The sequence below is a fragment of the Neopelma chrysocephalum genome, unplaced genomic scaffold (assembly GCF_003984885.1).
Source record: "Neopelma chrysocephalum unplaced genomic scaffold, ASM398488v2 Primary Assembly neopelma1_82, whole genome shotgun sequence".
NCBI classification, from domain to species: Eukaryota; Metazoa; Chordata; class Aves; order Passeriformes; family Pipridae; genus Neopelma; species Neopelma chrysocephalum.
Window position 1 is genome coordinate 3,822,244 of NW_020897744.1, and position 25,802 is coordinate 3,848,045.

A 25,802-nucleotide genomic window follows, 5' to 3' on the forward strand; every position below is an offset into this window, starting at 1 on the left:
ATGATGGTGGACCAAGGGTTTTTATGTGCACCAGTCCGAGGTGATGGAGGTGCAGGATGGAGCCTCCACGGATGGGACAGGGCCCCGTTACTCCTCCCTGGTCTCTCTCTCAGCTCCCGGTGCCCAGAGGAGGAGACCCGCCAACAGACAGACGGCTCAGTGATGGGGGATGAAAACCAATCTACTCGCTGAGGTGGTGGCTTTCAATACTCCATTCATCCCTCCTGCAGCGCCGAATAATGTCGCCTTTTGTCCCGCCAGCCCTCCCCGCCCTCCGGAGGGGCAGGGCTGACAGACGGCCCCTCTGCCGCCCTGCCCCGGCCAAACCCCGGCATCGCGTCCTGCTCGCAGGGACGTTGTCATCGCCGGCCACTTTTGTGCCGGAGCCAGCGCGTTCCTGCTCCCTGGAAGGGTGGCAGCGGGCTTTAACCACTGCGGTGCTGTGCCGCGGCCGACCCCAGAGAGGGAAAACCTGATTTGCCTTCTCTGTCCATTGCTCTGCCATCCTCGCCCCAATGCTCAGGGTTCAGCTACGAACTGAACCCCCTTCCTTGCACCCAGGGATGTTGGGGCCTTTTCAGAATGTCTATAGATTAAAAACTACTTTTAAGCCATAATTAGTCATTGTGGCACTGCAGCAAAGCAAAAGATCCCTTTTAACATTGCCCAGAGAAGCTGTGGCTGCCCCATCCCTGGAAGTCTTCAAGGCCACGCTGGATGGGGCTTGGAACAACCTGGGCTAGTGGAAGGTGTCCCTGCCCATGGCAGGGTGGAACGAGATGAGCTTTAAGGTCCCTTCCAACCCAACCCCCTCTGTGATTCTGTGAGGATTCTATGATTTAAAGGGTTGCTGAATGTGGGTTTCTGGAAGTCCCTTCAAACTGAGGTCCTGCAAGCTGTCAGGTGTCCTGTAAAAGCACCCCCCCATCATGCACCCTATGGAAGGAGCAGCAAACCCCACATCACCCCCATCCTGCACAAGCGCTGCCTACTGGGGCTGCTGCAAAACTCTCAGGGGAAGACCAGGGCTCCAATGTGGGGCACAGAAAGTCCCTGCTTTCACCCCAAATAACGCACCACAGCAGACACACTGTCCCCCACCAGCATTTTGCCCACAGTGAAAACTCCCTCCTCCCACCTGGACATGAGACCCCACAGGTCCTTCAGTCCCCTTTGGTTCCTTTTGTACCCCTTGGCCACAGCTGGAATGAGCCTCTGCTCTCTATTTGTCACTTCTTCTACTTTTTAATATTCAAGTAACTTCAGGAGAAATCGCAGTCTTTCATCCACCACCACCCCACCAGATCATTATTTGTAATTACCACCCTGACCTAAAAAAAAGCATCATAAATGCACATACCTGTTTGATAATTTCTCTCCAGTATAAAAGAGGGTATATCAAATCCCAGAAAAATTTATTCTCTTTTGAAATAAAGGAAAGAGCTGGCTAGTTATAAAAAAAATTAAAAATAATGGTTGAAATTAATATTCCCGGTAAAAGGTGATGGGGATAAGGCAGGAATTTTTTCTTTAGGTGAGATCTTATTTAAAAAAAAAATTAAAAAATAATAAAATGAGAAGAAAAAGGATCTCATCCATCAACAGAACAGCTCCAACCCGTCATCTCTTTGCACCTTTGGGGTGGCTGCTGCTGGGTTACAGCAGGATGGCAGCCCTGCATCCCATCCTGGGGCAGATCATTCCAAAAGAAAAGGAGAAAGAGAGAGAGGAGGAGGGAGAAGAAGAGGAAGAAGAAGGAGAGAGAAGGAAAGAGAGGGAAGACCGCTAAGGAGACATGGCGGGGAGGGAATGGCTCGGGTTTCAGGGAGGCAGGCAGGGACACATCCTTAAATTGGGTGCTGGCAGAGCCTGGGTTACGCCTCAGGGGAAGGGAGAAGCTTTTTCAGAGGATTTGGGCTTTTCAGCTCCTTCCCACCTCCCTCCTCAGCTGTCTGAGTGCCCACCTGGAGAGGAAGTCAGCAATAACCATCTGGCTGGAAATATTTCTGTCGATGCCTGAGCCAGCACTGGGATGCAACGGGAGGGGACGGTCCCAACCTCTTGCCCCTCCTGAGGGATTTGGGAACCTGCTCCTCAGACAAACCATGGTCCTCCCTGCCTGTTCCTGGGCAAGAAGTTACCTTTAGAGGTCCTTTTTTTTAGGATTTTTCCTGCCTGGCCATCCAAGGCAGCTCTGCTGAGGACATTGGAGGGACCTGCCACGTCCTTGCTCTCTTAGCCTGCAGTGAAGGATGTCCTGTGCTGGAAACCTTTCCCATCCACCTCCACCACCTCCTGCTCTACACATTCACGTTGTCTCCTTCAGCTGCCAACCAAGGCATCTCTTTATTTTAAAAGGAATTGTGTGCATTTAATAATTTCTAACCATTATAGCCTTTTAACCATTTTAACCATCATTGCAAGTAAAAGTCGAGTAATGAGAGACTTTTGGGTCTCAATAGGCTTGAGAATCATGGAAAAAGAACCTCCAAACATATTGGGTTTTCCAGTCTCATGAAATCTTAAGCTTCCCAGCAATTTTAGGAGCCTGGTGTGATTTTGACTTCGAACAAGTTGATCTTATGAGCTACAGGATTCACTCTCACAGGAGGCAGCATTTGCCTCGTGGCTCTTGCTGCTGGATTGTTTACTCATTCCTATACAAAGGCAGACCCTTAAATGCCCTAAAATGCCTGTGTTTCATGTTTTAAGTCCTCACAAAGCCAGCTCTGGCTACAACTGTCTCCAACTGCTTCTGCCATTACCTTCTTGTAGGGATTCAGTAATTAGCAATTAGGCATTTTTATTCCCCAGCAGCAGCAAAGTTCTAATTAACCAGATCATGAGTGAAAGTTTCAAAGGTACCTTTTAAGTCTGTTTTGCCTAAACTTTGACAAACTCCCTGCTGTCCTGGCTGTCTGCCAGGCCCATGGACTGGGAATTGTCAACTCCAGCATCAATCCACATCCAGGCTTTGGGGACCAGGAGTGTAAGCTGCCCTAATGTGGACATTCAGGGATAAGGTCAGCAGCCTGAAGATGCTTTCCACCCTGTCCAGGATTTCTCTGGCCATTTGAGCACCATCTCAGATGTTTTCCATGTCTGCATCCTTCCTGCATGTGCTCTGAGTGGCTTGGCAGTATCAGGCTCTGGGATTATGCTGCTCCGAGGAAAAGAAAACACAGCCAGCCTTATTCAAGGAGCAGCCACAACATAAGAAAGGCTAATTATAAAATTCCACAGGACAGCAAGGCTGTTCTCTTGTGTACCGGGGAAAAAAGCTCTTTTTGTGCTTCGTGATGGTCCTGCTGCCTATTCAGACAGGGACACTCAGAGACATCAGTGATGCTCACAGGAGAGTGGCTTATGGAGGGTTCAGGGCCATCCCCACATCCACTCAGCATCTGCCATGTGCCACGAGCAGCACCTACCACAGCTTCCTATGGCAGCAGGTGGCATTTCCAGCAGATCTGTTTTCTGGCAGCAGCTCGGTCATGGGTGGAAGCTGGGGAAAACAAGTGGCTCACAAATGTGCAGAAAACACAGAGCCTCCAAAAATATAGTAATGATAATAAAAACAGATTTTCCTTTTCAATTAGATAGGAAACTACAGAGAGGAGAGACAAACTCGTTTGTGTGTCCTATGCCATGGCCAGGAAATGTTTTGGGGGTGTAAAGAAGAACCTGGTACCATACAAAAAAAACCATAAGCTGAAACAAAAGGCATCTCCTTGCTGTCAGGAGGGAAGGATGGGGCTGAGCTCATCCTCAGGACACCAGTTGCTGTCGTGAGCCATTAGCCGGCTTATAATGAATGACAGGATCCCCCTGCTGATTGGTGAGCTGAATCACGGTGTACTTAGGGGTTTCCTGCTGCTGCCTGAGCTTTGGGGAGCAGGAGCACGAAGGATGCTGCACCTGCAATGGGATGAGCCACCCCTCCTTCTCCGTTCCTCCTGCTGCTCCGGAGCACGAGCAGCAGATGGGGATCCTGTGATGTGGGGTCCCAGGAGAGGAGCTCTCACCCCCAATCCAATCTGTGTCCAGTAGCCTTAGCAGAAGGGAAAGGTGTAAACGCAGCACAAGAGCATTTTGGTTTCCTGTCCTAACATTTAGCTCTGCCTCAGTGCAGCAGGAGCTGTGCTCCTAACACACCTCTGTGCTAATTTTAAGGTATTTTCTGGCGGTTTATAAGTCCTGAAGGAAAGGCAGGGCTGAGGAAAGGGCAGTGGCAGCCCCCAGCATTGCACTCAGCTGCAGCAAGCTGGAACTGCCGGAGAGGTACCCATTCCCTCCCCAGACAAAATCACCTTTGTTCCTCCCCGTAATCTGCTTCCTGCCCAACGTGCTGCAGAAACCACCTCAGCCAGGTGAGAAAGAGCAGCCCAAGGACGCAGCGCTGACAGGAGGCTCTCCAGAGGGCAGCTGACCCACGCCGTGGGCTCCAGCCGGCATCCAAAGCTGCGGAGGAGCAGGCACGGATCACAGCGGGGAAGAGGGAATGGGAAAAGGACAGCTGGGTCCTCTCCATCACCCACGTTGGTCACAGCAAGGGCACTCGCTGTGGGAATGAGCTTTAGAGTATGCCTGTAACTCCCTGCCTTTTCTGGGTGTCATTATCTCCACGGGGTGAAACCTCACCCTGCACTGGACTCCTGGCAGTGGGATCCACTGGAACAGCAGCCATATATACATATATATGTGTGTGTGTACATATATATATAAGTGTGTGCGTATTTATATGTGTAGGTATATATTTATGTACGTATACGAGGTGTCAGCGGGACCAGCACTTGCCGGCTCCTCTGCCAGCCCTGGGGAATCCAGGCATCCCGCTTCTGCTGCAGCCTCAGTGCTTTTAAATACACTCCTGAGAGCCCAGACCACGCCCAAGTGTGCGGCTGGGAAGTGGTGACCTGTATGGGGACACGCAGGCTGACGAGACAGTCGGGGTGGACATTGCTGCCCGCTGGGGCAGGGACCTGTGTGGAGATGCCGTGTCCGAGCCATGGAACATGGAACTCCGTGGAACAGCTTGGGTTGGAAGGGACCTTTAGAGGTTTATTTAGCTCCAGGAATGCTCCGGAGCGATGGATCACCTTGTCGGCTGCCAGGCTGCTGAGCGTGCACTAGGTGGCAACCAGCTTCAGGGAGAGGCTCTTGCGGCAGCCGGGAGGGGTGTTTGGTTTGGTCAGGGAGAGCAAAGCTCCACTGGGAACCCCCAGGGACCCACCAGCGCGGTGGGCACATCAGGCAGAAGGCAAAGCGGGACCAATCCTGTCCATAATTAACATTAATGGCGAGGGGAGGGTGGCCAGAGCAGAGGAGACAGGCACTCAACCCAGAGGACTGGGGTCCAGAGTTTCCTGGCTGGATTTAGCAAAGGCAGGGAGGAAGCTGTGGCTGCCCCATCCCTGGAAGTGTTCAAGGCCAGGATGGACAGGGCTTGGAGCAACCTGGGATAGTGACAAGTGTCCCTGCCCCTGGCAGGGAGTGGAAGGAGATGAGCTTTAAGTTCCCTTCCAACCCAAACCATTCATGATTCCATGATTTCCCTGGAGAAGGCAGGCAGTGGGGAATAGAGGATTTAGCTGAGCTCATGAGGCATCTTCCACTACCAGCAGGGATGAGGAACATGACCCTTTCAGTAGGTAAATCCCAGGTATCGGAGAGCAAGGTCACCCAGCAAGAGTGGGATGCCCACACCAGATCCACCCCTGTTTCATCTAATCAGTCCCCAGCAAGAACCAGCAGCAGCTGCTGCAGAGGAAAATGAAACGAAATTTCGCCTATTATCCTCTGCCTGCAGAGGAATTTCTTCCTAATTCCTGTCACTTTGGGTTTGTCTGCTCAGGGAAATTAATCTGAAATCGAGTGGGCTGTGAATTCAAAGTGCTGCAGCAATCCCAGCAGAGCTTGGACAGGCCGTTTCCTAAGTGGCCAGGCTATTCCCCAGAGCATCAGCCTAAGCCTGGCAATTTAACAGAGCCCCAAGCATCAGGTTTTATAGACATTAGTGTAGGACCTTGAGTCAAAACCCCCTGAGATGGAGCAGCCATGGAGAAATTAATTCAACAGCCTTCCAGCCCTGCTGCAAGAAAAGAAACAGGAGGAAGGCAAATATTTGACTGATTACCCCAGTGTGTGGATGGATCAGACAGGAGTTGATCCCATGTTAGAGGACTCCCTGCTTTGCATACTGATTTGGGGAGCATGCAGAGAAGGGTGTGGGAAAGAAGAACGTGGGAAATAAGGGATAAAGCTGGAAAAAAATCTGTAAGGGACTGTGTTAAAATCTGTGGATCATTAGGGTAAAAATAATATAAAATATAATATCCAATATTTTAGCAGGCAGTCAGGACTTTGAGGTCTGCATCCCTGTAAAAACAGGGTCCTTAGGGAGAGCAGGACACTGAGTTTCACATTCAAGCTCAGAGAGCATCTTCACAGAAGGTGTTCTTCACACAGAACGGTGTGAGGAATTTGTGCAGTGGGGTCTGACAGGTTCAGCTCGTCACCAGACTCGTGATTCCTGTTGTACGTGGTGCTTGAGCCCTGCTAACCCCTTTCAGGTTGTTGGATTATCATGGCATACAGGACAAGTGAGGGAGAGGTGTGGGAAAAGGGTGACTGAGGGAGACTTGTGCTGCTAAGATGAGGTACCTCAGCCATCAATCATGTCTGGCAGAACCTTACAGGGACCTTGATGCAAGACCAGGTCATGAATCCCTGCTCAAAAAATAAAAATTAAAATAAATCCAATGCACTTCTAGACTATTTACACAGCTCAGCCACCGCCTGGCTGGTTTACCCCCATGGTACAGCCCTTCCCTTCTGCCAGGAGCTGCACCCAGTGCACGTCTGCTCTCCCCCACCCTGCAGCCCTTATCTGTAGCACCCTTCAGCCCTGGAGCATTGCCCAGAGACCTCGCCCAGCCTCCCTCACCAGCCAGGACTCCTCACTTGGAGCATCCCTTCATCTCCCAACCCTGCCGTGCAGTTCTGCAAGACTCAATAGAATCCCTTCTTCACCATCCTCGATTCTCCCTGAAACTTTTTCCTGTTTAGGACCAGAGGATATTTGACACCTCTCCACCCATACAACCACATGGATCACACAGTCTGCTCCCAGCAAGGCTTTATAAAACATTCTTATCTATTTTTCAGGAAAAAACCCTTTGCATTGCTCTCCAGTTACCAATTACAGCCGTAGGAGACAGGAATCCTAAGCACCTGAGTTGTAAATGTGAATCTTATTGCTTAAGCAGACACATTACGAGCAGGCTATCAATCACTTTTGGCAATTATTAGTTCTTTGTGAGTATTTTGAACTCAAGTATGTGACAGTCTCATCCATCCTGGAACAGAGAAATCCATGGGCATTTATATACAAGGCTGATCTGGGGGGGGGATGCAGCTTCAGAGGGTTTTCACCAAAGCTGTTGTGGTTATGTGCTTGGTGCTGTACATTTTTGGCAGAAAACCAATCTTATATAAGCTCTGTAAAGAAAATTCTTATGTGTTTAACCCTGGAAGAAGAGTTTTAGAAGATGTCTCCATTTCTACAGCATAAAGTGGTTCTATATGTTATTTTTGCTCTAACTATTCAGTCCAAGAATAACGTCCTTTATTTTATAAGCCTTTGGGAGCAGGTGTATCATGTCATGAGTGAATCAGTGTTGCTGGGTGTAAAGTCCAGGGAGGTTTAAAGTCATTTGATAAGGACTGGTGAATGCTTCCTGGTTTTGAAAGAATTATGATGATCTTAAGGGTTTTTACTGACCTAAATGATTCTATGGTTCTATGATCATTGCTGCCAGTGTCTCAGTGGGATTTTGACTTCTGCATCCATCAAGGGAAAAATCCAGGGGGTGTCTGACCTACCTCTAACAGAGTATGAAGTGATCCAGCTCTCTGCAAGGTGCTCCAGGATTAAAGGAATCCCTAAATAAATACATATTTTGGAAGGGGGTGCTGGAGGTGCAGCAGCTGGGAGGAAGCAGCGCTCTATTGTTGGAGAGATCTGCACACACAGGGTTGTGTTTAACCACCCTCATCTCTGCTCATACAAGGAACAGGCATCTCCAGGGCTTTGTTTTGGATTTGCATAGATGTAAGTGAAATCCTCAGGGCTGTACTGAGCAGCTGATTGATCCAGGCTGGATCTGGCTTTAGTGGTCACATCCACATCCCCATGGGACGGGGTAGCGTGGAGAAAGCAGCTCCCACAGCATCCAGTTAAACTGCGTTAGAGGCTGCACTGTTATGTACCACATGCACCCCATCACACACATGGTCACACTCACATGTTGTTGCACACTCAGGGTACCACACTCACACAGAGCATCTCACACACCCAGTGTGACACATGCTCACATGGACAGTATCACACCCACACCCAACATCACACTCCTGCACAGCTACTGTCACACACACACGCCCCACACCACACATGTCACACTCACACCCCACTGTGCCACACATTCACACACATTATCACACACACTGACACACACTATTTCACTCAAACACATTAACACACACACATTATTACACTCTCACTATCACATACTATTTCACTCACACACATTATCGCACACACTATTTCATGCACACACAATTTCACACACACACGTTTACACACACAATCACACACTATCACACACACTATCGCACACACTTTCACACACACTAACACACTATTTTACACACACTATCACACTCACATTATCACACACACTATTTCACTCACACACATTATCACACACTCACTATCACACACAAAATCACACTCTCACTATCACACACTATCACACACTATCACACTCACTATCACACACTATCACACTTTCACTATCACACACAATCACACACTCTCACTATCACACACACTATTACAAATTATCACACACTCACTATCACACACAAAATCACACTCTCACTCACACACTATCACGCACTCACTATTGCACACACAATCACACACACAATCACACTCATTATCACACACACAATCACACTCATTATCACACACACAATCACACTATCACGCACACAGACACACTCACATTATCACACACACTATTTCATTCACACATCACACACTATCACACACACACAATCACACACACTATCACACACTGTCACACTCACATTTATCACACACACTATTTCACTCACACACATTATCACACACTATCACACACACTATCACATTCACATTTATCACACACACTATTTCACTCATATTATCACGCACTCACTCACACACAATCGCACTCACCATCACACACTATCACACTCACTCACTCACTATTCCACCCCTCCGCTGTCACTCACGTGCCTCCACCAATCACGTTCCTCTCTCTCTCGGCCCCGCCCCCCTGGGCCCCGCCCCCTCACACGCCCCCGGGCGGCCGCGCGGGCGCACGCGCGGAACCTGTGGGAGCGCGCACCGGGAGCGGCGGCGGGGCCCGAGCGGGGTGAGGGGACCGGGGGGACGGGACGGGACGGGACCCAGCGGGTGAGGGGACGAGGGCGGCTGGGCAGCGCTCTGGGCTGGACTGGGCTCGGCAGAGCTCTGGGCTGGACTGGGCAGCGCGGGACGGGCACCCCCGGGTGGGCACCCCCTTCCCTGCGCCGCTCCACCCGGGCCGCCCGTGAGGGGCCTCCCCGGGCCGTTGCGGCCGCCCTGAGCCCGGCCCGTCCTGCCCGGGCCGCTCGGAGCGGGGCACGGCCGGCAGCGGGGCCTTCCCCGCGGCTCCCCTCGCCCCGGCAGCGGCCCCTCCGCCGCTGCCGGGGCGGGCGGTGCCGCCCGGCCCCCGAGTGGCCCGGGACGGGCCCGTGACAGCGGGGAGGGCCGGTCGGAGCCGGGGGGTGTTGCGGTGGGTGTGCGGGTGCTGTCGAGGGCCCCGGGCCCGGGGGAGGCCCCCGAGGGGTGGGCGGGTGGCCCCTGCCACCGGCTCCCCGAGGCAGGACCTGGCTCGGCCCTTCCCGGCGCTTCCCTCTGCGAGCCGAAGCCCTTGGGGAGTTGGTGGAGTTCTCCAGGTCGTGCCAGGTTCGCACCCGGCCAGTCAACGGTCTGCCCACAGATAAATAACGCGCCTTCGGTGCCCGGAAGGACCCTGGAGCGGGAGGGTTGGACACGGGGTTTGTTTGGTGTGATCCCGTGTTCAGGTGTACCTTCCCTCCTCTCGCTGCCTCAGCTTTCCTATTCATCGGTGCCCCAAGCCAGCCCTCTGCTTCGCTGACAGGCAGACGCTTTGTTTCCGCCTCAGTTGCCGTCTCCGTTTTCCCCCCTCTGAGGGGAACTCTCTTGGAGCTTGTTTTGAGTGGAAGCAGTCCAGGTTTGGAGCAGCCGAGTTTGTTTCTTCTTTCAGTTGTCAGCCCAGCCACCTTGTGCCGAGTGGATCAGCAGAGGCTGGCAGAGGGCAGGACTGATCAATATGTGCTGGGAGTTACTGCTGTGATCCCCTCTCTGCTGCCGTGCTCTGTTCTTGCTCTTTGGTTGCTGCTGATTGAAGCCGGGTGCTCGTGTATGGAAAGGTTTGTTTAGGTATGAGTTACCTGGCAAGAGCTTCCAGCCCTGTTGCATCACTGTGTTCACAGCTCGGGTTGTCCTGCACCCAGAAGTGCAGCTCAGCTGGTGTGAGGGGCTATGGGGGCTCTGGCTGGTGGTTTGGGGTCAGAGGGGCACATGTAAAGCTGCTCCAGTCATGTACCCTGCACGGGGTTATGTCTTATTGCGGTCCTGTGGCCTCCCTGTGCTTTATGTGCTCCTCTAATCCCTGTGTAATCTCTTCCCGTGGGATCTTTGTTGCCCTCCCAGTCCTGTCTCTCAAAGTGGTGTTAACAAATCCCTCCTGGGCACCCTCCTTTCTGAGCAACCTGCTGAAAAGTCTCAATTCTACCAATCTGGTGATTTTTATTTTTAATTCAGCCCAGCTCAAGGGCTCCTGAGGCTCCTTTTCATTTCCAGGTACAAGCTCACATCTCATTTAAACTTTTATCAGCGCTGGCAATTTCAGTTCAGAAACTTAAAAAAGGATTTGGCATTTTTAGAAATCATTCTCAGACCCATGAATTTTAAGATCCTGCATTTAAAGTGAAAGAAAATTCTGCTCTCTGGAAGTAGAACAGAATTAAACACAGCTTTCAAAGACTTTAATTCCCTTTCTCCTGCTTTCTCACCACCATTTGCTGGAGTTTGAGGAGCAGGGAGTGAAGCTGTTGGGAAACACAGCTGAAATGCGCCCAGTTCTTTTCCTGTCCAAGTCCCCGATTAAAGCCATGTGGGCAAATGTTTCAGAGGTTGTGCTGGGTGTAAGGTTCCCACCAAACAAATCCAAACCCAAGCTCTGAGCCCACGTTACAAATTACTTCTGAAGTGAAGGGCAGCTGGCCGGAATATTTAAGTTTGCACAGGGTTTTGTTTTCACTTGGGACAAGTTGGGCTGTAGGATTTCTGACTGGTGCCAGGACTGTTTGCTGAATAAACAGAGCTTTTAGGGTTGGTGAATTTCAGCTTTTCAAGGCATTTTTAAAAGTCAAGGTGAAGTGTTCTAGTCCGTGGGATTTTAGCGAAGATGTGAGGCGAGATGTGTAACGCATCCCAAACCACATCCTGCTCTGCCTCAAACCCTTTCTGCCACGGTGTAATGCACAGGGCAGCCCAAAGGGGTGGTCTGAAAGCTGTATGAGCAGCTCCAGTATTGAATTTCTCAACTTTTAGTATCTGTGTGCTCCCGAATTTTCAGGGAGGACTCAGGAACTGCAACTTCAGGCCTTTCTTTCCCTTGTTTGCCTTAACTCGGGGACTCATGTAATTTTGGCTTACTGAGGCTCTCCCGCATTCCTCGCTTCCCAGTCCGTGCAAACAGCTGCTGGCTCAAGCAGCGTTCAGTGAGAACTGGCAGGAGGCTGAAATACGCCCCTCGCTCCTCCTCTGGACCAGCAGTCCCAGCGCAGGAAATATTTTTCCATCCTGATGGGGAAGTGAATGTCGGAGCACGCGACGCTCACGTGCAGCCGGTCCGGGTACCCCCGCGTGTGGTCCAGGATTCACAGCATCGCTGCCATCCCAGGGGTGAGCAACAGGCTGTTGGCACTCAGCTGTTATCCCATTGTTATCCCTGTGGCACAGGGAGGAGGTGGGTTTTTTTTTTCTGGGAAGTCTTCTTGTTTCCATTTCCTGCTGCTGTGTTTCAGAAGTGAAAGGAAAATGAATCGCCGTCTCCCTCCTCATGGCCTCCCTCTGCTCTGCCTGTGGCTACAGGGTGTGCTGATGAATGTTGGGCAGCAACTTTGGGGGGAAGAAAAGGTGTTTGTTCTGTATTTGGGGTTCAGGTGGATGGGACAGAAAATCCTACAGCCTGGCTTTGCCTCACTCTGGTCTGAGCTGAGAACAGACATGCTGGTGGTCCCTGAGGTGGAGAAGTGTTGGTGTGAAACCTGCCATAAAAAGAAGTGACAGAGGCAGGTGTTGGGTTTGATACCTTAAGCCTTAATTTGCTGGTTTGAGCAGTAAAATAGCTGTCTTTGGTGTGTTGGGGGAGAATGGATTACAAGGAAAAGATTGGTAGCAGAGACCAGGGCTGGGTCTTGGTGATCCAGAGCGCTTTGTCACCAGCACCAGTTGAGCTGGGGGTGTGGTGTAAAAATCTCTGAGCAGCTCATGAACTAATTTACACTGAATTCCTGGAGAAAGTGTTGCTTTCCTCTTATAAATGCAGACGTGTGGGTGTGTCTGTTCTGCGCTCGCTCTTCTTCTGTGTCTTTTTTGAGCCAACAAGCCACACGGGCATGATGGATGGGACGCTCCACGGAGCGTGGGATCTTCTCCCATCCGGCAGGGATGTCATTCTCTGTGCAGATGGCATCCTCCAGTGGAAGCCACCCACTGCTGCTCTGCCTCTTGGGAGACCTGAACTTTTCCATTTGATGGGAAGGAAGCTCACAGCTCCCTGCTGACTGCAGGGAGTTAAGCGAGCAATCAGTGACGTGAGACCTGAGAGAAGGGAGAAGGCGACTTTATTTTAAAACAAAATGAATTTCACTCATTCACAGCCATACCCACCTACACATGAGCACCAACATGGGGATCTCCAAGTGTCTGTCCATCACTTGGACAGATGTGTGTCCAGATGGTCTAGACAGGATTCCTTGGAATGACACAATGGACAAGGAATGCCAAGTATCAGACCTCTGGTGTCTTTTAGGCAGCTTGGTGACCATGTGATGGCTCTGAGTCTGCTTTTTTACATCCCTTGGGGACTAAGAGTGGTGATCTCTTGTTGTTGGAATTTATTTACTGGCCTTTGTGTCTTTCTCTGGATGTCTTAGGGCTGCTATCACATTCTCTATTCTTTCCCAAATCATCTCTTAAGGGCTTGAATCTCTGGCTTGAGTCCTTGATGCAGATTGTCCCTTGTTTCAAGAGTTCCTTGTTTTCCAACCTGAGAAGCTGCAGCTTTGATCTTGAGGACCTACTAAATCACTGCCCTCAACACAGGCTGCCCTCAGCACCCTGTGTTCCTCCTGGTGTTCCTGTACTCCTTCCCATCCATTTTTTGCTGGGATCACACTCAACTGTAAAAGTGTATGTGCTGTGATTTGCAAACTGTGCATGAAGGATTGTCTCCTGGCTTTGTGTGCACATACAGTGCTACACAGAAAGAGTCATGGGACTGATCCTGGATCAAAGCTGAGTGGTCAGAAGCCTGAATGGAGCTGATGGTGTAGCCCTGGAGCTCAGATCGGTGAGAAGAGTTTGGGAACCAGTTGTGTAACCAAGTCATTCCTGTGCACCAGTGTTTGAGGAGCATTTGGCAGCTCACGACAGGGTGGTCAGAGCACAACACTGCCAGGAGCGGTGCTGAGCATGGATGGGGAAGGGGGTGGAGTGCCCTCTTGCCTTGGCACATTCCTGGCTAGTGAGTGTCTGTCTGAACTCAGTCAGGCCTTACAGGTCTCCCTGACATGATCAGCAGTGGCTCAGGGGGTGGTTTGATACAGATTTGTGGTGACTCGGGTGGCGTTTGGTTCCACAAAATGAGAAAGAGAAGTTGCCAGCATTGGCAGGGAGTGGGTGGTGGTGCCTCACTAACCCTCAGCCAAAGGGTTTTGGGGCCAGTCTGCTGCTCTGTATTCTCCTAAATGCATCCTGTGTCAAAGTCGGAGCTTGTTTTCCTCTCAAATGGCTTGTGTGGTTTGGATGGAGGATGGGGGGATTTGGGACATCATTCTCAGCTCCGTGTGCTCTCTTTATTTCTCGCTGCAGGTCCTCAGGAGAAAATGGTGTAAGGCCAGCCAGCACAGCTGCCACTTCCAGTCGTGCCCAGACCTCAGGGAGGAACATGGCAGCAGCTCAGGGAGCAGGAAGCAGTTCAGCCGGGCCATCCGGACTCCCCGGTTCTGCCCCGGGGCACAGCAGCAACTCCACGGTAGTGGCGGTGTGGGAATGGCAGGATGAATTTGGCAGGTGGAGGCCATACCGAGGGAATGTCTGCAGCTACATTGAGCAGGTTATTCAGGCCTCTCAGCAGAAGGGCCGACGTTCGGGATCGGGGCTTGTCAGCAGCATCCCTTTGGGACGTGCGGATCCCGCCCTGGCTCCCTACGTCATCGACATTCCCAGCCTGACGCAGTTCCGGCAGGATACAGGTAAGGGAGCTTCCCTGCCCACGCTGGGGTTTTGCTTGTGTGCTCAGGGATAAGGGGGCCTCATTCTGTGTGGGACGGCCCTACAAAACTGTGCTGTCTGCTGCCATGCTGAGCAGTTCCTTGAGGGGTGGCACATCTGCTGCTCTTCTGGTGCTGCCCAGAGTGGGAGAATCTGTGGAGCTGGGTGCAGGCAGCAGGGATCCCTCAAGGAAGATCATCATGGGTCCCCCAGAGCTCACAGCTCATGAGCCAGAGCCCTCAGAGCTGGAAACTCCCCCCACCCACAACCATTTGAGACCACTTGCGTAAAAAAGGCCTTTTTATGATTCCAACCCTCCTGCTTGAATCCCTTGTTCCCTCTGGAACTGGAGTGCCAGCTGCTTTACCTTGGCATGCTGCCCCATACAAGCTGCTTGTGAGAGCCTGCAGCCCCCACACAGCACCGAAATGCTGCAGCAGAATATTCCCTGCACTTGTGCTGTGCCAGCCTGGCTTGCTTCCTCCCAGGGAGGAAGGGATGGGCTTAATAGCAGGATTGAGACCTGATTTCCATCCTCCTCTCTTCTGGGATTGCTGGGGGTACAGCTCAGAATTTGCCGAGATGACTTCTACCCTCTTTTGCTCCAGATGTGCTGAGCAGCTGGAGCTTAGAAAAGGGGCAGGGATGGAATGCATGCACTTCATCCCTGGAAAATCCAGGGAGATCCCAAATTACACACCCTGAATGAATGGCTGCTTTGGAAAATTCTCCATCCATCAGTTTCCCCTTTGCAACACCTCTCATCACCCCAGGACGCAGTCGAGCATCCCCCCCGAGCTTTAGGGGGGGGACATGTGCGGTTTCTTGCCAGTTGAAGCAGTAAATGAGCAATATTTTGAACCAACTGCACAATCATCCAGTGCTGACAGGAAAGGGAAGTGGTTGGAGCAAATGTGAGCATCACAGCTGCATCCGTGGTTTTATTCTTAGTGACCTTAAGATTAGTTTTTCTAACGGTGTCCTGGGTGAGCTGGGGAGTTTCTTAGCTGGATGGCTCGGCAGGTGTGCTCAGTGTGGCCTGTTTGAGCACCGGGAAGCCCAGCTGAGGCTGTGGCTTTGAGCAGTACAACATGGACCACCAGAGCTCGTACCAGCAGCTGTTTCTTTCCTGTTTTCTCCTGCCAAACTTGTGAAGGAACCTTCCAGCCTTTTGCCCTTTCAGCCAGTGCTCCAACATGTGGGCAGCAGTCCCAAACTCTTTGGTGAAGATGAGCAGAGAGCCTGTGGGAGGGTGAAAGATGCATCCCAGTGTAAATGGGACATTCTTTTCCGTGAGTGCAGCTGTCTCTCCTTAGAGGTCTTGTGTCTCTCTAGAGCCTTGTGAAAGATCTCAGAACATCCACTGAATATTGGCCATTGCAGGGTGGTTCAGAGTTTGTCATGTCTGGGGGACAGTCCAGCACAATTTTGGAAATTATGTTGGCTGGCATGATCTCATCTTTCCTTGGACTAGATCTGAGTTTGAATTGTTAATAACAAAAAGGCTGATTCCGCTCCACAGCTCTCCTGCAGTGTTTCCCACCGATCCAGAGGGAAGCTGGTCAAAGGGGCCAGGGCTTTGAGCCTCCCTCCACAAATACCTGTGTGCTCTGCAATGTGACTGTTGGAAACACTCTCATATCCCCTTTCCATGGCCCAGTTCTAGGCAAAGCTTTTCCTCTCTGCAAGGCTCTGCCTTAAACATGAACGTTTCCGAGCGAGCCGATAGCTGAACTTTGTCATGGGCTGGAGAAAAGAATCTCTGCAGGAAACATCCCCATGAAAAATCTTTAAACAGTGCAAAAAATAGGCTGTTGTATTCTGCTCATTAGCTATTAGACAGATAAATAGGCTCTTCAAAGGAAGCCAGGGAGAATAACAGGAAGCCAGTGTTAACGGGAGCAGCGTCCCCTCCAGCAGGGAATGACAGCTGTGTGGGGGGATCCTGTGGGCAGGATTAGCTGTGGGCTTCAGCTGCTGGTCGAGGCAGATTAGCTGGGATTGAGTGCAAGGAAGCAGCAGGAGTTGTCCTCTGACCACAGCTGTTTGCCCACCCTGGAGAGGAATGCCAGTTTCCCTGCCAGCCTGGGGGAAGGGGGATGTTTTCCAAGTGTGAGGCTTTGGTCTTGTTGTTGACTCCTAAAAGCTGTCCCTGCTGCTGTTTGGGGGTGTTACAAACTCAGGTTGCTTGCAAACTCCTTGAGCCCTCTCTGTGCTGCTTTTATCTTCTGAGCTGCCATTGGAGCAATGGCAGCCTTGCTAATCTCCTCTGAGATGTGTCCCACTGGATTTCTGACATCTTGCTTTACCCGTAGCAGTCCCCTTTTTCTGGGAGCAGGTTCCTTGCACTCATCTCTAAAAGCAGTGCATGTCTCACCATCTCATTCCCAGCCAGTCTTATCCCCAGTCCTCCTATTTGGGGGTTCATCCTCGAAGTTACCCAGCTTTTGAGGCCATTGGGTTTGTGTTTCTAAAACTAGGCAGGACTTGCTGGATAGGAGCAGTTGTTGCTAGAGTTTGCTTTTGACTGTTGCATCTGCCTTCCCACTAAGGCACTGATTCCAGGCTAGGAAGGTCACCTTGTAGTAGTTTCCACAGTATCCCAATACTATTGGATAGAACAGCAGGGTGAGGCAAAGATCCTCAATATCCTCAATCCAGCATTCAGCCAGCCAGAGCCTGAACACAGGTAGCAGTTGAGTTTTGGCAGTGTGGAGTCCCACGTGGGCTGTCCTCACTATTCTTTGGGATGTGCCTGTGGGGAGTGAAGCTTGCCTGGATTGCCTGCACCCCACAGAGCCACCAGTGATATCCCAGGGCAGTTCCCCTCAGGCTTTAGGTGTAAAGTGCCTGTTTTCACCTGGGGTCCTGGAACATGGTGCCATAACTTTCATGACCTCTTTAGAGGTTTTATTTGGTTTTTTCCTCTTGGTACCGTTTTTTGAAATCTTCCTGTGTCATAACAATTTGTTGCACCCCTGTTCACTCCCACCTTCCTGCATCCCTAGACTTGCTTGCCCCGTGGCATTTTTGCAGAGGTTGCAGAGCTTTTGTCCTGTTGGGTGGCTTCCCTCGTTCTCGTTAGGCTGCTGCTTTTTTGCAGAAAGGGATAAAGTACTCAGGAGTGAAGTCATCCTGGAGAGCCAGACTTCCAGGGAGTTTGAGCTCCTGCTGTTGCTATCAAGCAGCCTTGCAAGAGTAGAATGTCTGCTTCCATTTCTCTCCCTTTGTCTGAACAGCTGTTCTCTTCTAGTTACTTCATTATCTTCTCCTCTCTAGTCTTGCTCTATCTCCCAGCAGTCAGGAGCCTAGAGAAGCTGGCCCTGTCTGTCCCTGTTCCAAAGTCCTTGTCCCTGCCCCTGCGGGACTTCACCCACTCTCCCAAGACCAAAATTGTCTGGACCTCTGTGAAGCAAAGTGGGTGTTCAGCCCCTTAAGTGCTCCTGCAAAGCACTTCCCGATGCTGTTGTGTCTCTATAGTTACTCTGTTGTCAAGGCTGTGGGAGTTGGGGTTTTTTAAACCAGATCTGTGCCTCAGCCTGATTTTTTTTTTTTTTTTTACTTTTTTCCTTTTAACGTCAGGGAGGCATATGTGATCACACTGCCTTTGTGCTCGGGTGTGTCTGCGTCTGCATCCTCTCTCCTTCCCTCCTTTCCCACCCTTCCTCCCAGCAGCTTTTGAACCTGTTGCCAGCCCACAATCAGATTTGGCAGAGGGACAGGGATCTCGAGGGTATTGCGTTTCTCTGAGCTTCATGACCAAACCCAGCCCTGTCGGGAGGAGAAGCTCTATTAGTGCCCCTGCTGAGGGAGAGGTGAGGAAGACCACCCTCTTGTAGGCGCCACAGATCTGCGCAGAAACAAATCCTCCTTAATTCTCTGCTCTCAGAATGACTGTGTTTACTCCCCCTCTCCCCACACAGGGACGATGCGGGCTGTCCGCAGGCACGTCTTCCCGGGGGACTCCGCTGCGGGGCAGGGCATCGTCTGGGAATGGCAGAACGACGAAGGCGGGTGGTCCCCATACGAGATGAACGTCTGCGTGTTCCTGGAGCAAGCCCGTGCCACCAACCACCAGCGAGTAGACCTCGGGCCCTTGGGCTACAACTACGAGGTTGACTTTGTGGCTCAAGTCCAGACCAACAAGACCACGAGGTTCCGCCGCAGCGTCCAGAGGCGCTTGGACGCCCCGTACCCAGTGACGACCTCCCTGGCACCCCTTCACACGGGGGTGGGTTGTTCTTGCCAGCAGTGCTGGCCCAACAGCGGGACTGGTCCCATCACCACACGCTACCGCCACTCCATGATAAACTTTCCCAACTCTTCCACTGCTCATCAGGTTTCCGGTAGGACAGCGTCAGTAAGCTCTTCCAGCGTCGGCTTCGTGCCCTATAACAAACCGACTTTGACTGGAGCAAGGTCAGCACCAAGACTCAATGCACAGAGCACCTTGGCTTTGCAGCAAGCTGGGGGCCCCAGCACAGGACTGTCTGCATCTAACGGAGTCAGGTACAGACCCTAATTCACCTCTGTGTGTCCAAGACATCTGCTGTGCTCAGGTCTGCCTTATCTAGGAGCCTCTCTGTCCCAGAGGACTTTACAAGGGTTTTCTCCCCAGGAGACAGAGGTTTGTGCCTGTGTGTCCAGTGCAGTGGGTGAAAAAGCTTTTCCTCTGCTTTCCACTCCTTTTATTCCTCACTTGAAATATAGTCCCTGTCTACCAGTCTTCCCTGAACCACTGGAGAAATCAGACAGGTTGAGGTTCTGAAGGTTGGAGGGAATTAATAGTGATTGGTGGTATTTCAGGTTAGGCTTTGAAACAACTTTGAGAGGGACTGAGTGAATTAAAAGGGGACTTGTAAACACTTATTTAGTTCAAAGTAGGCAGTAAACATAGAGTGGAACTCTGCTCTGTGTTCAAAGCTCTTCCCTTTCAAGGAGGAGACCACTACATTCATTGGGTGTGGCTGAGACCTCATGAATTCTCTGCCAAAATCAGGTGTCCAGGCTATTTGTCAGGCTAAGTGCTGATGCAGAGTTGAAATGCCACTGGATTTCACCATGGCTCTTCTCTCAGCTCCCATCAGTGAGCAGCTGGAGCTGAAGGAGGGCTGTGTTTGCATCTTACTGGTGTGGGAGCATGGGCTCCACTTCTCTTCAGGCCTTTTAGCTGCTGCCAACTCAGTGAAAAGCAGAGGCTTGTGGTCTGGTACCTCATCTCCTCTCCATGGCATGGGCTGCTGGGGCAAGCCATGGTCAGTTATCACACTCTCAGGATCTTAACTCCTCCTGTGCACAAGCCCTTGCTAGCAGAGGTCTGTGAGATCTGTCTGTGGCAGTGCTGGCACTGAGCATCTGACCAAGCAAGGGCTGGCTCTCTACTCCCTCTGTTTGTGAATGGCTGGAAGTGTGCAGAGCCTTACACTCACTTCCCTGGGAATAATCCAGCTGTTGAACCACTGTGTGAGCCCCTGAGAAACTACAGGGGAACTTGCCAGGGCTGACTTACCTGTCCAAACTACCCCAGGTAAGTAAAGAGATAAGAGATCTAGAGTGTTGGAAGCACATTCTGCTAATTACACAAGGCACAGGGGTTTGAGGTTCATTTTGATTCTCATTTGTGTTTTAAACAAGATGCTGAATCCTGAGGTATTTTTCTTAGTGTTGTATCAGGACTTTCCCTCTTCAGGGTCATCTGAGCGAAATGACTTCTCACATCCTGTTCTTCATTCTCACGGTCTTTTTTTGGTGGTTTTTTTTGCACCTGGTGATTTTTCGTGGTGCTTTAAGCATTCACAGTACTCCTCTGTTCCAGTCACCTTCGAGGAGGGCTGAAAATCAGACCTCAGCACTGCCTGCAGGAGCTCCCAGTGAGGCTCTTGCTGTCTCCTGAAGAAGCTGCCAAATTCCCCTTCTCTTGGGAGATGCTGGTTGGTGCTCCAGACTGCCTGGAGCCCCCATCCTTCCCCAAAGCCTCAGCGTGATTTGCAAAGTGACTCTCAGGGTGGGAAGATTAAAAAGGAAGAGCCAAATGCTGCAGCAGTTGCCCCACAAGCCTGTCTGGAGCGGATCAGGGTCTGGGTATGTTTTGTGCTACTGGTGGGGGGACAGGCTGTCCTGGAAGGAGGGAGGATGGGACAGAGATGCCCAGAGAGGGGTGGCATGGTCTCCTCACCATGAACTGAGCCCACGACCCAGGCAATGCCAACCAGGAGGAGAGGAATGGCCAGGAGGAGGCTTGGAGGTGCCCAGCAATGCCATGGCTGGTTGAGGTCGGGCTGTTTCAACCCATTTTTCAGCTCACCTGTTGGTGGTGTGCAGGGGATGAGGTGGCTGGTGTCCTGGCATCTATCCCTGCCCAAGCCAGCCTTTCTGGGGGATGCAAAGGGGATTGTATGGTTAAATCTGTGCTGGGGACAGCAGGACATGCCCCCCAGGGCAGGTGGCAGCTCTTTGGTCACCTGGAAGGGAGTGAGTGAGTGCTGTCAGACCTGTGTGATGGTCACCCTCTGTAAAACCCACATCTTCAGTTGAGCCCTGCTCCCCTGGCTGCCTGTCTGTCTGTCCCCTTGGGGTGTGCTCTCCAGTCCTTTGGGATTAGTTTTGCCAGGGACACTCTCTTTGTCCCTGCCAGACAGCCAAGTGCACGCAGGGGGGCAATGTCCATCTTCCAGTGGCGTGCTGTATGTGAAAGGGACTTGTTCTTCCCCAGCTGACAGCTTGGGATGGCTTTTTCCTGTCACCTCTGCACTGGGGTTGAGTCGGAAATGCCACTGGGTGGGTGTAATTGCTCCTGGCTGGAGTTACAGTATTGGGCTTGTGAAACTCGTGTTCAGCAGAAAATCCTTTAATTTCTATGAATTAGGGGAAACCTGAGTAGCAAAATCTAACAATGTGTTTCATTTAATTCCTAAGCCCAGAACATTCCTGGGTTATTGTATCCTCTGGGTTCCTTGTCTTCCCCCCTCGGCTGGACATGGCGTGGTGGTTTGTTCCCCTTACCTTGCAGTCACTGTCCTGCGTCACCCAATAGTCCAGCCTTTGGGGCTAATTATCCTGCACTAATTATCCCACCGAGGGTTTTTGGCTGTGTCCAGTGTGCAGCATTGCTCACTCCCCTTAACTGTGATTTGCAATTTGTGTGCTGACCTGTGCTCAGAGGCCAAAGGGAAGTGAGCAGCAGGCCACAGTGGATCCTCTGATGTCTAATAAAGGTTGTGTTGTGTTCACCCCACAGCCTTTGGCTCCAAAGCACCACTGACAGATTACTTGCTTTTACAAAACTGCTTATCTTCACAAATCTTTCAGGGATGACCCAGCTGCCTGTTGGAGCTCAACTTCAACTGGCAGAAGAGCTCAAAAGCTGACTGGGAGAGACTGAAAGACAGTGCAGTTGTGTACACCCAGTTTCTTCAGGAAACACAGCTAAAAATGGCAACACTGAAATAAACCTCTGTCCTGCAGGGCCGAGAAAGAGGCACAGTTCATCCTGGCAAGCTGCCTGACTCCCGTGTGGCTGTGACAGTTATTTCTAGCAGGCAGGCAGGGAGAGCCCCCAGAAGGGGCTGTCAGCACAGGCATGCCCAGGCTCCTGTGGCACTGATGGTTGTTAAATGTATTTGCTGCTTGCTGGAGGGCGGGTGTGTGAGAGCAGGCGGAGCTCCAGCACTGCAAAATGCAGGTTTGATTTCCTCCTGCTCTCAAGAGGGTCAAAGAGGGGAAACCCAGAGAAGAGTGCCAAGGCTTAACTAGATGCTAATATCCTTGGCTCTGCTGCTAATGTGTTAAATACATGTGGGTAAGTTATTTTGCTGCTTGGTGCATTAGTTTCCTCCCATGTATTAAACAGAGTTAATGAATCTGGCCTCTCTCACAGAGAGCACTGGAATCTGCACATGGAGTGTCCCATGGCAAAGGTTGTGTCCTTGTCTCAGTGCTGTTAGCCAGATCTGGGAAGCAGGGGTCGGCTCCCCAGCATCCCAGCCACCTCCTGGCATGATCCTTCCCACCCCTCGTGGGAAAGCATCCATCCCTGGGGCAAGAGCTACCCTGTTCCCTGTGCTGTGCTGGCTAATTACAGAGTAGGGCACTCCTGAAACACCCTGCTTGTAATATGAGCGAGTAAAGCTGCAGAAAGCAATCTTCCTGGGGATATTAATTAGTGCCCCAGTCAGGCAAATCCCTGCTGTAGCTCTGCTGGCCCCTCTGAGTTTATGTGGCTTTGGCTTCTGGTATAGATTGTGTCGACAAATAAAGCAGGCAGCTTAGGGGGACAGGATTTTGTATGAAAGGATGGGGAATGGGGGTCTTGAGGGCCAGGGAGGGATATTGACAGTATTGGGGATCTGGTGCTGTACCCCTAAATCTCCCAAAAGGAGCAACCCGCAGTTAGTGCTTTGTAGGATCAGGAGGGAGCAGAACCTGGGCAAGGCCTTTCCTTTTCTCTCTCCTCCTTCACATCTTCCAGCTTTGTCCGTAGGCATCCCAAAACTCCTCAGATGGTGAGGAGAGGCTCTCCTGGTGCTGGTTCTGCTGGGCACATGGTGACTTGTCCTGCAGCCCTGTTAGCCAGCGTGGTTCTCTGCTGCTGGGTGTTCTTCCTGAGTGGGAGCAGGGGACTCTCCTCTGCTTGGTGCCAGGAGCAAAACCACAGATCCATGTGGCCACATGTGTGCAGTAAACCAAAAGGTCCTTCTTTAGAGACACTCAGTCTGGGTTTTGGCCTCTTCTTGAGAAGAAAGGTAGGGGAGAAACTGCCATTAGGGTTGGTGAGCCCTGGGAAGGGGGTTGGACCTTTGGGTGTTGTGGTAGCACTTGGTGTTAGTGTGAGGCAGGGCTGGATGCAGCCCTGACCTGTGGGGAGAAGTGTTGGCTGTTGCCCAGAGGGTGACAAAGATGCCTGATAAGAGATGTGTGGCCTGCTGGTTGTGTGCAGGGGAAGAAGAAGGAAGAAAGGGCTGTCACCAGGTGGAGAGAGTGAGTTCTTACAGGCTTTCCTACTTCTGCTCCATTAGGATATGGTGTATGTGTGGCTTAGGTGATGTTCAGCTCAAACCTGGCCATCCAGTGTTTGAAGTGGCAGCAGCCCTGGATTCCAAGCTGTTGACACACCTTCTTGCTGGCCTTGTGCTTTGCTGTCTCACTGGTGCTGCAGAATCTAGAAATTCTGGAGAAGCGAGTGGTTTTGTCATGTTGAAATATCAGTCTGCCCTGTCTGCCTCCCATAGCAGACTGCCTGGGAACTGGTGGTGGGAAATCATAACAGTATCTTCTTGCTGAATCTCCGAGGACAGTGTCTTATTTTGCATCCCTTTATTCACAACCTGGTGATCCCTGTTCCACTCGGTAACCTCCAGATACAGAGCAGCAGGAGAGCAGGAGCTGCAGCGAACAGCAGGACAAAATTGGGCCAGGAAGGAGGAGACAATACTAGGAAATGTTCAGAGAATTCAGGCGTTGACTTTCAGGTGTTGCAAGCCCAGCCTGAAGGCTTGGCTGGGAGTCAGAGGCACTGCCTGGCTACAAATCTCCCTGGGCAGCAGAGGCAGAAGGAGCAGGTGCCTCAGTGGATCCCTCTCATCTCTCCACACTGCAGTGCTTGCTCTTGCACTGATGCCCTCCAGATCTCTCTTATGCAAGACCCCCACCAGCCTGCCTGCATCAGGTTTTTTCTCCTAACTGAGCCTGTTTTCAATAAATCAGCAGGACCTCAGCCCAGCCTGGCTCCAGCTCTCTCCCAAGAAGCCAGCACTGGTTCTGGCGATGCTGGAGTTGTTTCAATCTGAGCTGGTGGATAAAATACGTCTGTTTGTGCTGCTCTGGGATTGGAGGCACAGCCCATGTTACACTACAATAGCAATATCCTTCCTTGTTACCTCTTCCCCTTCCTCCTCCAAAAACCCCCACTTCAGACCCAGCGTAGGCTCCAAGTAGCATTTCCGCACCTTTTTTGGCATGACAGCACTTCCTCCCACTCACTGCGGCTGCAGACCTGCCCAGGCAGCGTTGAGGTACCTCAAAGCAGTTTGGATTTCCCTTGATTTCATCAACCTTTGGGCTTTCTGCAGTTGTAACAGAAATCAGAGAGCGTGGCAGCTGTGCCAGGGCGGTCCCACAGTGCCAGTGGGTCAGCGCATCCTATGGCACTGTTAGCTGGGGTGCTGCTGACTGGGAGGGGTGTATTTACTGAAAGAAGTATTTGGTTTCTCCATCGTCTCATCAGTTGCCTTAAAGACCTCCAGCAGTCAAAGCTGACACACTTTGCCTTTACACCACTGATCAGCAACTGTCCCCTGGCTTATGGATAGTAATTTATCTGCAGTGCACTCCCAGCTTCCCAAACTTGATCACTTGTAAATGCATTAAGTGCTTATGTATTTCCTTTTGAAGATCTTGAGGGCTCTTCTCATTCTGTCGTGGTTTAACCCAGCACCCAGCTAAACACCACACAGCCCCTTGTTCATTCCATCTTTCTCTGGTGGGATGGGGGAGAGAATTGGAAGGAAAAAAAGGAAAAGTTTTGGGTTGAAATGAAGTTTAACAGGACAGAAAAGGGAAGGAAAATAATAATAATGATGATGATAAAAGTACTGAAATGTGATGCAGAATGTAGTTGCTCACACCCACTGAGCAGCAGCAGTTTTCCCTGTGGTTTCTATACTGAGCATGACATCAAATGGTCTGGAATATCCCCTGTCCCAGCTGTGTCCCCTCCCCCCCAGCCTCCTCACTGGTGGGGTGGGGTGAGGAGCAGAAGAGGCCTTGACTTAATATGATCACTGCTAACAACTAAAACATCCCTGTGTTAGCAACATAAATCTCATCCTAAATCCAAACCACAGCACTGTACCAGCTACTAGGGAGAAAATCAACTCAATCTCAGCTGAAACCAGGACAACAAGGTCTTGTTCCTGGGTGACTTGGACTTGAGCCTTAAAATGCAGGAAAGAAGAGTAAAGATTGTCTCCTCCATCATCTCAGAATGTGATCCCATTCCCAGGGCAGCTCTGGGTTTGCTTTCTCCAGCCTCAGGTGTAATGACCCTGTGCTCCAGCCCTTTAGAAGGATCCCCTGCCCCCCATCTGCTTTCCTGGCACAGTGGAAAGTTCAGCTTTGTGCTTTA

At 51.3% G+C, this 25,802-nt stretch overlaps 1 protein-coding gene across 7 annotated transcripts in view; it reads left to right on the plus strand.

Moving 5' to 3' along the window:
* The first annotated feature begins 9,425 nt into the window (after positions 1 to 9,425).
* DTX2 (deltex E3 ubiquitin ligase 2) overlaps positions 9,426 to 25,802 on the plus strand; it is a 34,544-nt gene continuing 18,167 nt past the window's right edge. For 4 of the 7 annotated variants that reach the window (XM_027690820.1, XM_027690824.1, XM_027690825.1 and 1 more), the window contains exons 1-3: positions 9,426 to 9,482; positions 14,279 to 14,661; positions 18,604 to 19,189. In XM_027690820.1, coding sequence (XP_027546621.1) covers positions 14,355 to 14,661; positions 18,604 to 19,189 — 893 coding nt within the window. In that variant the 5' untranslated portion in view covers positions 9,426 to 9,482; positions 14,279 to 14,354. The other 3 variants (XM_027690823.1, XM_027690822.1, XM_027690821.1) reach the window with 3 other exon arrangements.